This window comes from Geotrypetes seraphini, chromosome 1, assembly GCF_902459505.1.
Source record: "Geotrypetes seraphini chromosome 1, aGeoSer1.1, whole genome shotgun sequence".
Lineage (NCBI taxonomy): Eukaryota > Metazoa > Chordata > Amphibia > Gymnophiona > Dermophiidae > Geotrypetes > Geotrypetes seraphini.
The window spans coordinates 304,049,349-304,062,615 of NC_047084.1; the positions used below are offsets into that span (position 1 = coordinate 304,049,349).

Sequence of the window (13,267 nt, forward strand, 5' to 3'; positions counted from 1 at the left end):
AGTGGAGTTAGAACTAAAGAGGACTGCGGAGATTTACAAAGGGACCTGAACAGGCTAGGAGAGTGGGCGACAAGATGGCAGATGAAGTTCAATGTGGAGAAATGTAAAATCTTGCATGTAGGAAACAGAAACCCGAAGTACAGCTATACGATGGGAGGACTGTTAATGGATGAGAGTACCCAAGAAAAGGACTTGGGGGTGATAGTGGACAAGACAATGAAGCCATCGGCACAGTGCGCAGCGACCGCTAAGAAGGCGAATATAATGCTAGGTACTATCAAGAAAGGTATTACAATTAGAACGAAAGAAGTTATCCTGCCGTTGTATCGGGTGATGGTGCGCCCGCATATGGAGTACTGCGTCCAATATTGGTCGCCGTACCTTAAGAAGGATATGGCGATACTCGAGAGAGTTCAGAAAAGAGCGACAGGATTGATAAAAGGTATGGAAAACCTTTCATATGCTGAAAGATTGGAGAAACTGGGGCTCTATTCCCTGGAGAAGCGGAGACTTAGAGGGGACATGATAGAGACTTACAAGATCATGAATGGCATAGAGAAAGTGGAGAGGGACAGATGCTTCAAACTTTCGAAAACTACAAGAACGAGAGGTCATCTGGAAAAATTAAGAGGGGAAAGATTCAGAACCAATGCTAGGAAGTTCTTCTTCACCCAAAAGGCGGTAGACACCTAGAATGCGCTTCCAGAAGGTGTGATAGGACAGACTATGGTATTGGGGTTCAAGAAGGTATTAGACAACTTCCTGAAGGAAAAGGGGATAGAAGGGTATAGATAGAGGATTACTATACAGGTCCTGGACCTGATGGGCCGCCGCGTGAGCAGACTGCTGTGCATGATGGACCTCTAGTCTGACCCAGCAGAGGCACTGCTTATATTCTTATTTATGAGCATGAGAAGTTCGCATTATCGAAGTGGGCCGGCCTAGCAAATGCCCCACGGCTGCTGCCGCTGCTGCTCCAGGGGTGAAAAGGAGAGGCATCGTCAGAAGTCAGCCGTCGTTGGAGATCGGGGCAGGAACGTTGCTGGGGAAACCGCCGCATGCATCGCAAACCGCCAAAGGCTCCTACTGCACATGCGGCGACACGGAACCACAGATCAGGGATCACGGCCGCACGAAGTTTCAACTGCGCAAGGCACGCTATGGGTTATATTATAGCGGATACATAGAATCACCTTGAGTTACTACTAAAAAAAAGTGTGAGGGCAAAGCCAAATGAATAATCTGTGCTGCACCTCTGTTATTTCTGAACTGAGATGAGGTAAACACTGTAATCCAGAATGTCTGCCACCAGGGAAACAAACAACAAAAAAAGTTGTGTTAGCATCTGCAAATGTTTTTGTAAAAGCAACCTCAGAGAGTGTTGAAGCAGAACCAATTATCTTTAGTCTGTTAGAACAACAGGAGGGGGGAGAGAAGGAAAGAAAGTTAAAAATCAGAAATAATTATCAGAGGCATAAGGAGAGAGGGAGGGTTGGGAGCAATGGAAAGAAAATGGAAAAGAGAAGTGAGTCAAGGTCTGGAAAATAGGAGACAGAGAAAGACGAGAGGGAAAAAGGAGACAGAGAAAGACGAGAGGGAAAATAAATAGAGAATGAAAGAAAAAAACTGAATTGTTCATGGATTAATACTCATATTAATGAGTTGTTGCATCTGGAGTAAATAAATTTGCTTTGCTATTCTATGTGGGATAATAGTTCTAGGTTATAGCAGAGATATGGAAATTATGATGTTGATTCTTAAAATTCTAACATACAATAAATTGTGTCTCCATTTAGGGATCTGCTCTGAAATATTTACCTTCAATTGTACAAGATGTGTCCAAAGTTTTTGACTGTGTTATGCTCAGGTGAGAACTGAGGTCTCTTTTTTAACTATTTACTTTACTCACTTCAACCTGCCCCCTACAATTTTTTTTTTCCCTTTCAGACTCCTTTTCCTGCCTCCCATGTCTTTATTTCTCCACCCCATCCATAATTGTCTTTCCTTCTCTTTTATTTTTCCATTATCCTTCTGGATGTATCTTTCATTTCCAAATCTTCGTTTCTCTCTGTAATCCCCTGCTTCTCCATTCCCTCTATTGCTACTGCTTTCCTCAGCATTTGTTGTACTTTTTTTCTGATTCTTTTCCACTTTTCCTCTAATCTTTGCATTTGACTTCTCTTTTATCCTTAATATTGCAACTGGCTCTTTTATTGCCCAGCAGCACAGAATTAGCACAGAGTTTTGTCCTCAAGAAAGAATCATTGAGACAATAAATTGTATTTGAGCATTTGAGAGCCCAGAGGTCATGGCCAGACTTTGCAGATTTTCTTGATAGAGGGCAGAATGGAGCTGATCTCCACTGTACCTCTGGGTATAAGGTTCAGTAGATCTGCTCTAACAGCGTCTTCTCTGTATCTTTATTTTTTCTTTAGCCGACTGTTACGTGACTTTATTGGGAACCTGCCTCCCCAGCGCCTCCTCAAACACAAGCTGCAGTCTATGACTGTAATAGTCAACAGTGAACTCTTCCTGTCCAATGGTAAGTACGAGTACCACCATCAGCAACCCAGGCAGAGGCTAGCTCATTATCGCCATCCTTACTTCCCATTTTTCTAACCCTGATCCTATCCAGGGCCAAAACACTGAGAAGAAAACATTACTCTGGGGCCATGATTTGACATCTTACTTGCATCTCATGTCATCTTATATATAAAAGATGTATAAAGGATGTAGTCAGTCCAGAGGAAGGCTACTATCATGATACTCTATGGAGAGGAGTGGCTGCTAAATAAACACAATAATTAATTACGGGAGCCTCAACCCTGATGAAAAGACCTTTTGAAACATGTACATGTCGGTAGAGGCGCTTCCAATTTGAGTGAAGTAACTATAAAGCTAAGTAAAACTTGATTGATGAATAATTTAAGATAAAAATATATAATATAAACAATACATAAATTACTGATCCTATGACGATTGGGTCCAGTGATTATTATCATTAAAACCTATGGGACATTTTAAACCCTCTGAGGATCGTTAAGAATTTATGTTATTTCTTATGAGGATTGTTTGACTGGTGTTGAATTTGAAATAAGTTTGCTAGAGTCCAGTCTGGAGTAGCCTACAATATAGATTTTGATATGGGTATTCAGTGGCATAGTGAGGGAGGTTGGCGCCCGGGGCTGTGGTGCTCGACATCGCTGTGCCATGTGCCCCCCCAATACACTATTCCCCACTTATTGAGTGCCCCCTCCCCCATGTACCTCTTGAAATGTTTGCCGGTGTGTGCAGCATCTTTCACTTGCTGCTCGCAATGGCCTTGGCTCCCTTCTGACGTCACATCCAGGTCCTGCATCCAGTATATTTATTTATTCATTTATTTATCCCGTCCTCCCAAAAGGAGCCCAGAATGGGTTAGAAGAGTACATTCACAAGATAGACTGAACATGACAGACGTGATAATTCAATCTTGACGGATGTCAGAAGGGAGATGAGGCTGGTATGAGCAGCAAATGTAACATGTTGCTCATACCAGCGAACATTTAAAGAGGTATGTGAGGGGGAGAGAGGAGGAGAGGCACCAGCACTGGTGTCCCTTGTGAAGATGGCACCTGAAGTAGAGAGCTGCATGGGAACGGGGACGAAGGGAATCCCGCGGGACCCGCAGGCATCCCGCAGGTTCCCCCTTTGGGTCACGGGATCCCGTGGGGACGCCCCCTAGGTTCACGGGAATCCCGTGGGGACGCCCCTTAGGGTCGTGGGGATCCCATGGGGATGCCTCCGAGGGTCGCGGGGTTCCTGCGGGGCTGGATGTACTCAGTCGCGCGGCTCCTCTTCTCCCTACCTGCTCTGCTTGCAGCACAGAGCCGAACGGAAGTCTTCCTGACGTCAGCGCTGACGTCAGGAAGACTTCCGTTCGGCTCTGTGCTGCAGGCAGGGTAGGTAAGGAGAAGGAGAGTAGCCTCGCGGCTTGAGTGACTACCAAGGGAGGGGGGCGGTCCGCCCCGGGTGCAGCACAGCCGGCCAGGTCCCCTTACTTTTGTGGCTCTTCCCCGACCGACCGACAGCAGCCCCGGTCCGACAAACCTCCCTGCCCTGTAGCCGCAAATCTAAATTACCTTCTTACAGCAGCTGTAAAAAACGTAATTTAGATTCGCAGTTAAGGGCAGGGAGGTTTGTCAGTCCGGGCCTGTTCTGTTGTCGGGCGGGCGGGGAAGCGCCACGAAGGTAAGTGGGAAGGGAGAGAGAAAGGGAGGAAAGGTGGAGTGGAGAGGAAAAGACGCTTAAGGGAAATGGGTAAAACTGAGGGGGGAGAAGAAAGCTGAAAGCACTGGGGAAGACAAAGGGGTGGAGAAGGACGCTGAAAGGACATGGGGAAGATGGGGGGGAAGGACGCTGAAAGGCCATGGGGAAGACAGAGGGGGAGAAGGACGTTGAAAGGACATGGGGAAGACAGAGGGGGGAGAAGGACACTGAAAGCACATGTGGAAGACAGAGGGGGGAGAAGGACGCTGACAGGACATGGGGAAGATGGGGGGGGAGAAGGACACTGAAAGGAAATGGGGAAGAGAGAATGGGGAGAAGACACTGGCAGGGAAGAAGACAGAGATGCCAGACTATGGTGGGAGCGGAGGGAAGAAGATGGGTGCCAGACCAATTTGGAAGGGGGGAGAAAGGGAGAGGCACAGTAACAGAGCAAATGGAAGACGCAGAGGGAAGAGAGACAGTGGATGGAAGGAATTGAATGAGAACATGAGGAAAACAGAAACCAGGCAACAAAGGTAGGAAAAGAATTCTATTTCTTTTTTTTTTTTGCTTCAGGATAAAGTAGTATATTAGTTGTGTTGATAAAAATTTATAAACATTAGAGGCTCTGGTAGAAAGCCGTTTACAAAGTATGTATTCTTCCCAATTAATATTTCCAAATTAATAAAGTCTTTTTGTTTATTTGTAAATGGGTTTCTACCAAAGCCTTTAATTCAGTAGCATAATTAAATGAAATAACTATTTCTGAAGTTTATAGGGACGGGCAGGGACGGAGGGGATTCCTCACGGGGACGGGTGGGATACCTCACGGGGTCGGGTGGGGACGGGTGGGACTTTGGCGGGGACGGGTGGGATTTCTGTCCCTATGCAACTCTCTAACCTGAAGCAGCCTGTGACCCCCCCACCCCCTCTTACTATGCCACTGTGCGTATTCTATAAGAGTGTTTCCCAAGTCAGTCCTGGAGTAACCCCTTGCCAGTCAGTTTTTCAGGAGATAGTGCTTCCATTGTATGTAAATCTCTAACATTCATATTCATTGTGGAAATCTTGACTGTAAAGGGGGCACTTCAGGACCAACTTGGGAAACATTGGGTAAAAGGTCATGGATTTGATATAACACCTTTTTGTGGGTACAACCAAAGTGGTTTACATCTGTGCGGGTACTTATCTGTCCCTGGCGGGCTCATAATCTAAGGTACTCTTCCGTCAAACTGCACTAGCAGTTTGTAGCATGGTGAGCTGCACTGCTCCTGACACTTATAGAGTTCCTATGAGCTTCGGGAGCAGCACGGGCCATTCAGCGAGGCTCTCTGCGCTAAAAACTGCTAGCGCAATTTGACAGAAGAGGCAGTAAGTCTTGTACCTGGGGTAATGAAGGGTTAAGTGACTTTGTCCAGCGTCACAAGGAGCTGCAATGAGAATCAAACCCAGTCCCCCAGGTTCTCATCCCCTTGCACTAACCATTAGGCTACACCAGCCTATCCATAACTTGAGAGTGAATTTAGACACACACACTTATCTTAATCAGCCCGACGGGGCCCGTTTCGCCAACATTTTTCGGCTTCTTCAGGGGTGTTTGAATGTGAGAGCAGCTTTTCTGCTGTATCAATTCAGTTCAAAGATGGCGCTGATAGATTTCTTAAAAATCACATTTAAGTTTAATGTTTGCACATAAACACAAAATATTATTCAGATGAAAGGTCTTTTTGATCGATGAAAAAGAGCTTGACCTGCTGACAGGCTGATTATCGTCAATGATATTAATCAGTGCAGGCATCCGAGATCTTTTTCGTCTCAGTATTGAAATAACAATGAAAGTTGTGGTTTGAAACCTATTTGTTGTTTTTCTGATTGCTAAAAATGAACAGGTTCTCTATTCCTCATTGACACTATGACGTCTATACTTTACCCTCTCCTTCCTTCAAAAAAAAAAAAAAAAAAAGAAGTAAACATGCAAAGTACAACTATGTGTTTGGTTTTCCCCGCCTGTTCAGAGTGGAAGAAAATAGTATAAGGAGATTTCTACTTTAGATTGTTCTCCTCCTGAGAGCAGTTCTATTTAATACATAAAATTATAATAGCTAAAATAAAATAAAGAAATATGAATAAAAAAGTATAAAACTAGATAAGCTATAGTAGAAAAGAAGAAATAACATTAAACTAGAATCCTGGAATTCCCTACCTGGAATTCCCTACCTTTATATATAAGAGAAACAAAAGACCTCAAAATATTCAAAACCCATTTAAAAACTTTCCTTTTTAAAGCTTCTTTTAATCTTTAAACAAAAAGTTTTCCTAATAATTTTACCCCAAACCTCATGTTTTTCCCTTACTTGGCTTTTCCTTTCTTCTCATTTGAAGAACAACAATTTTTTCCCTCCTTTTTCCTTTCCACATGTGCCCGAGTATGTTTGTTTTGTCAGTTTGTTTTTCCCCTTTTTTAAAAACTGTACAATTTATATTTTATTGTTAATCGCTTAGTATGTAATAAGCGATTCATCAAACTTGGAATCCATCATACAGAATTAAACAGACATGTAGAGGGCTACTTTCAATGCTTTCCCACAGCTCAGCTCTGATTTGCATTAGACCTTGGTACTGTTGGGAGCGTAAGGTTACCGACTGGATCCAGCTTTGCCCTACAGGGTTGATCCAGTCCTGGGTTTACCCCATTGCATGCAGGTACTTATAGTTCTGATTCCCTCATTGCATTCTCTAGAACAGTGGTTCCCAACCCTGTCCTGGAGGAACACCAGGCCAATTGGGTTTTCAGGCTAGCCCTAATGAATATGCATGAAGCAAATTTGCATGCCTATCACTTCCATCATATGCAAATCTCTCTCATGCATATTCATTAGGGCTAGCCTGAAAACCCGATTGGCCTGGTGTTCCTCCAGGACAGGGTTGGGAATCACTGCTCTAGAAAGAAAAGAAAAAAAAAGACTACAAATCCTTGCATACAACAGGGTAAACCCAGGCCTGGATCAATCTTGTTTGATAGATTCACTTGAGTTCAAATTCAGTTCAACTCAAATCCGGAAGTTTTTGAAAAGTAGATTGTCTACTGCTGTTCTGTAAAGTCGGTCACTGTTTGATGTGTGCTAATTAACTAAAAGCCATTCACACATTTGCTATGATTTAAATATTTCTTTAGCAAAGGTATCAACCATTTTATTTTTTATGTCTTCGTTTTTTGTCTCCGCCAATATTGTAACCCTACAGCAGTGTTAGCAACATGATCCTGCTGCCGTCAGCCTGCCACGGTGGCTTTCGCTCTGCAGCGTCCTGCCGACACAGGAACAGGAAGTGCTGCAGAGTGAAGACTTCCAGGTAGAGAATGACACGGTGGTTGATACCCGCAGCTAATCCGGACAACTGGTAACCCTAGTCATAGAGCACAGGAAAGACCCGCCTAAGGCATGCATTAAGGCCACTTTTGCCAAGGTAACTGCCTTGTAAAGTTCTTTTTGTTACCTTGTTACAATTTCCTTGTTAACCTTCTGCCAACTCATACTGTAGCTCACTGACTCTGGTCAGTCTTACCTCTTATGTAAACCACTTAGAACCGAAAGGCTTTTGCAGTATATAAATACAAATTTATGTTATGTTAATGCATTACAGGCAGTCCCCGGGTTAAGAACGAGTTAAGTTTTTAAAGCTGCTCTTAAGTCGAATTTGTATGTAACTCAGAACTTGAAGATTTTAAGATTCTTGCTGCTTACCTCTGCTCCCAGCTGACAAAAGGGCCAACTGTCCCTACTAGTGTTGCTTCTAAGTTACAGCATGCACAACCACACACCTCTTAATGTGGTCATGCATCTTTGCTGAATCTGCTACAAGCGAAGTGCAGGAGTCTACACTATTGGAAATACTGCTCAGTGAGATCAAATGAAGCCACGACTGTGTTTTAAGTATGAGTCATATTTAAGTCAGGTGTCTGTAACTCGGGGACTGCCTGTATTTTTTTTCCAAGAATCCTGTAATTAGAAATGAGACTAGAGGTTCATTTTAGCCCTATTTTCTTTTAAACGAGTTAGGAATGCTATATAAATGTTTTTCCTCCATGCTACAAGAGAACTATTGCTGAAATAGATGCAGGCATTTACGTGCAAAATTGCAGTATCCAGGTAATGTTTGGAAGCATTCAACATTGTCTTTCATTCCTTCCACACACATAAATAATAATAAAAAAAAAAAGAAAGCCACCCCTTTAAAGTATATGAGCTTCTGAAAATCACACAGATTTCTGTAGATCGTTTCTGTGGCCTTAAAAGTTCATGTCCTGCTGCATTGCTTTTTTTTTTTTTTGGGGGGGGGGGGGTTTCTTCTAATAAAAGGTATCACAGTTTACAAAGACTAAAAACTAAATAGAAATCCCTCAGTTTCACGTCTGTAAAGTTAAGCACAGCTTCTACTGCATTCAGAAACTTTCATTTTAGGTGTTTCTGAGGTTCTGGTTGCATTACAATTTCCACGGCCCCAAAATCAGAGTGGTATTTTAAAATTTGCTGTGTAGCTACCGTGTAGCACTGGTTTATGGTTTATTATAATTTAATGGATTCCCTTTCCTCATTTGACAATAAGGCAATGTACAGTAGCAATAAAATAAAATAGACTGAAAAGAGCAGATAGCACAGGGATTGCTGGTGACTCATTTAGTGGAAATATTTGAATGAGTGAATGAGATCAGTGTGCCTAGCTGCCTAGTACACAAGGCAATTCTCTGAAACTTCCGTGTAATATAAATCTATAGGGGTTCCTTTTGCCACATGTGCCTCAGTATGTCAGAATCTGAAATTGGCTGCTGAATACCAAAGTGCTTATTTTCTTAGTAGCCAATATACACTTCCCCCTCCGAATTCGTAAATTCCGTATCTATGGATTCGCAATTTTATATATTTATTATTTATTTATTTATAAGTTTTCACATTATTTAACAAGCATATCATCTTGTACAGAAAGTGTAATTAAGATAACATAATATTAAAATTACTTTCCATCCAGAAAATAAATCAAATTATAATAGGAAATTATTTCTCTACTTAATCACACACTAGTCCTCAAAATTAGGATCCATGATTAAAGAATAGGAGTGATTGAACTATCTAATAATAAACAAGAAAGCTCATTATCTGATGCTGAAATACAGCTAAATTATTACTTGGACATAGATATTATTCCATTTCAAGGCGCTTAGTGGAGAGGAAAGCCGTCAAATGAGCCGGTTCAAAGAACACATATTTTAAAGTACGATACCTCACTACACATTTGCAAGGATATCTAGGGAAAAATAAACCTCCAATTTGAGTCACACCTGGTTTCAATAATAGAAATTCCCTTCTTCTCTTTTGAGTCTCCCTAGAGACATCAGGAAAAAATTGGATATGGAAACCCAGGAAGTCTCTGGATCTATTTTTAAAGAAAAGTTTAAGGATCCAATCTTTGTCTGGAGCCAAAGCCACAGACAATAAGAGAGTGGCTGAGATAGCCACTTCTCTATCTGATTGTTCCAATAAAGCGGAAACGTCCAGGGAGCTTTCCTGAGGTTTTCCAACACCTTCTTTCTTCTGAGAATCCTGAGTCTTTGTAGGTAAATAATACACTCTTGACAAAGGTGGCAAAGAGTTCTCAGGAATTTTAAGTATTTCCAGAAAGTAACGCTTTATCATTTCACTTGGGGAAATTGACGGAACCCTTGGAAAGTTAATTAAGCGTAAAAGGATTCGCGGTTTTAAACCACAAAATTCATTTTCATTTTTCAGGCTATTTTAAGCCCTGTAAGCCCCACCTTAAGCCTTACCTGGTGGCCTAGCAGGTTTTCAGGGAAGGAGCGATCTTCCCATGCTCTTGCCCCTTGCAGATCGTTCACAGGAAATGACTCGAGAGACTACGGGAGCGCAAGGCAGCCATTTCCTGTGAGCGATCTGCACGGGGTAGGAGCGTGGGAAGATCGCTCCTGCCTGAAAATCTGCTAGATCACCAGGTAAGGCTTAAGGGGGGGCCTGAATAGCCAGGAGTTAGGAGCAGAACCGGCCTGAATATTATTCGCGTTTTTTTTATATTCGCGGGCCGGCTCTGCCCCTAACCCCCGTGGATACGGAGGGGGAAGTATAATGCTCTGTATAATAAACAGTTACAGAACTACACTACTTATGGGAAGCCAGTGGTCTTCAGTGCTTTTTTAATGTAGGGCCACTTCGGATCCATATGAGCTGAAGGAAAGCCACCAAATATTTTCCCTCTGCAGTACCATGACACCAGTGGCGTAGTAAGGTGGGGGGGGGGGGCGTCCGCCTTGGGTGCTGTCGTGGTGAGGATGCAAGCACCCGTCTGCCTCTCCGCTCCCCCCCACACACGCTCCTTTCCTGTCCCTCACTGCCTTGTGTGCACACCACTTCCCTTCCCCTGTACCACACTGTAACTTTCCAGGCGCGAGCAGCAACCCCCAAGCTGCTGTCACATCAGCGTCAGCTCTTGCTCTGATGTCACTTCCTGGGCCTGAACCTAGGAAGTGACATCAGAGGAAGAGCCGACGCTGGTGTGACAGCAGTTTGAGGGTTGTTGCTCGCGCCGGGAACGCTACAGAGATATGGGGGAAGGGAAGCAGCAGGAGGAGGTGGGGAAGGAGTGTGTGGAGGTGGGGTATGGATAGGAAGGAGAGGAGGGGTGCCACTGTCCTTGGTGTCTCTCACTCTTTCTAAGCCACTGCATGACACTACTCACTAGCGTGTGTCAATGACATCCAACCCTTCCAGCTTGCCTTCAAATTTTTCATTGAGGGGATTCTCAAGGAGGTGGTATTTCCAAGTGTATTCTCTTCTTTCTGCTGAGATAAGCATGCTGCTCTTCATCCCTTTCTCTTCCCCCTTTCTGTTACAAGCTTGGGCAGAGAAAAATAATAATAAATAATAATAATAAATTTATTTTATATACCGCCATACCCGAGAGTTATAAGCGGTTCACAACAATTGAATAAGATACAAACAGTACAAGTTATATAAAAACAATTAAAAGCCACTAAACAAAGAAATACATAAATTATAAAATGCAATATAAAAGAATGCGGAGAAATTTACATAGCAAAAATAAAAATATAAAACGTATTAAGGCCCTAGCCTAGTAAATAATTGAGTTTTTATCTGTTTTATAAAATCAAGATAAGAAGAGGCCTCTTACACACACCAGGCAAGCAGAGTGAACAAAAAAAAAACAAAACATAATGATGATGGGATCTACCCTAGAGGTCTCCAGGGGTTGCCACTGGTCCCCGGGCCTTGCACTGAAGAACACTGTGGTCAGCAATCTGGCCCAGATTCCCTAAATGGCGCTGTTGTCTGTGGCTGCCCATCGCATGTCAATCACGCAATGTTGCCATTTAGAGAATTGTGCCTTTGGGAAAGGTAGAGACCAGAAATGTAGGCCAGGGTTTTCAAGACCTACGTTTCCAGCACCTTTGACATGAATAGCGCCTAACACCACTTCCAGGGTTGGCCACGCCTAGAGTGGTGTTAGGTGTTGTAAAGCACCTCCATAGGTTCTATTCTGGTGCCTTTTTTAGGTGTCAGTAGGTGTCTTGAAAATTCTTTAAAAAGGTCTTTTAAATAGCGTTTTACACTTAGGCACCGGTAGGGCGCCTACAAGCGCCTAAGCTAAGACACCGTTTATAGAATATGGGCCTTTACCTTTAAAGTTCCTCTGTAACACCAAGTTACAGTATGCATTCTGTACCCTGTCACTATAACACTCCAATGTTATAATGCTCCAATGTGCATCTTTCTTCTAAGTTTTATCATACTGAGTAGATAATGACCAGTCTTTTCACAAAAATGTAATGCTTCCCTCCCCCTTTTACTCAACCTCCAAATGTTATTCCTTCCTATATTAAGCTCTTGTAAACTGTGCCGAGTTCTATAATTATGGAGAGGATGCGGTATATAAACTTAAGGTTTAGTTTAGTTTAGAATGACACAGAGACAAATTTTTCCCCGTCCCCACGGGAACTCATTTCCCATCCCGGCAAGTTCTTTTCCTGCCCCTGTCCCATTCTTGCAAGAGCAGAACAGAACAAGTCATTTCTATACCGCATAACCAATAAGTTTGATGCGGTTTACAAAACTTTACAAATAATACAAACTAAAGAAAATTTATTAATTTGTGAACAAATGTGTCTTCAGCTGCTTTTGAAAATGATTGTAAGACATGGAGCTCAATAACAAAAGGTTTCACTTCCTTGTCCCAGAAAGCTGCCTGATAAGAAAGCAAAAATTGGTTGTATTTTGTTTAATGACAGCCTTTGACAGATGGAAAAGTAAAAAAGCTGTGTGAATGCTTGGATTGAGTAAAGGAAAATCATTCAGATAAGTAAGTGGGCGGTAGTGCTGCCCGATTCACGATTTGAATCAGTTCACCGATTCACTTCGGGTGAATGGATTCGAATCGATTTAAAACAAAAAAAAATTGGCCTCTCGATTCGGTGACTGACCCCCCCCCTTGCCCCCTAAAGCAGGAGCGGCAGCGCTGCCTCTTGCTGGCCTCCCGCTGCTACTCCTGCTTTAGAGGGCGAGGGGGGAGGGTCAGTCGGGAAGTGCTGGTGTCTGGCTTCCCCCCTGGCCTCATGCTGGTGTCCAGCTTCCCCCCTAGCCTCCCATGCATCCATTTACCTCATTTCAGCAGCCTGCAGAGAGGATTGCTTGTGCTAGTGATCTCTTCAAGCTGCTATAGGCCTTCAGAGCTGTTTCCTCTGCCGCGATCCTGCCTTTGATGTCAGAGGAGGGACGAGACCATGGCAGAAGGAGCCCCCTTCTACCATTCCGTAAGCATCTGAAGACCTGGCTCTTCTCCAGAACGTAACCCCGTCCCGCTCCTGGCACTCTCACACCAACCTCTCTTCTCTCATATTTATATAATTCCACTGGAGCTCCGTTCCTTCCCTAACCATGTAAACCGTGTCGAGCTCCATCTGCGGAGATGATGCGGTATATAAACCCAAGATTTAGAT

General features: G+C 43.3%; 1 protein-coding gene across 1 annotated transcript in view; it reads left to right on the plus strand.

Annotated features, from left to right (window-relative positions):
• LOC117365127 (dedicator of cytokinesis protein 2-like) overlaps positions 1 to 13,267 on the plus strand; it is a 1,549,644-nt gene that overhangs the window by 452,096 nt on the left and 1,084,281 nt on the right. The window contains exons 24-25 of the mRNA XM_033955120.1: positions 1,797 to 1,867; positions 2,436 to 2,542. Of these exons, the coding sequence (XP_033811011.1) occupies positions 1,797 to 1,867; positions 2,436 to 2,542 (178 nt within the window). The remainder of the gene's footprint in view (positions 1 to 1,796; positions 1,868 to 2,435; positions 2,543 to 13,267) is intronic.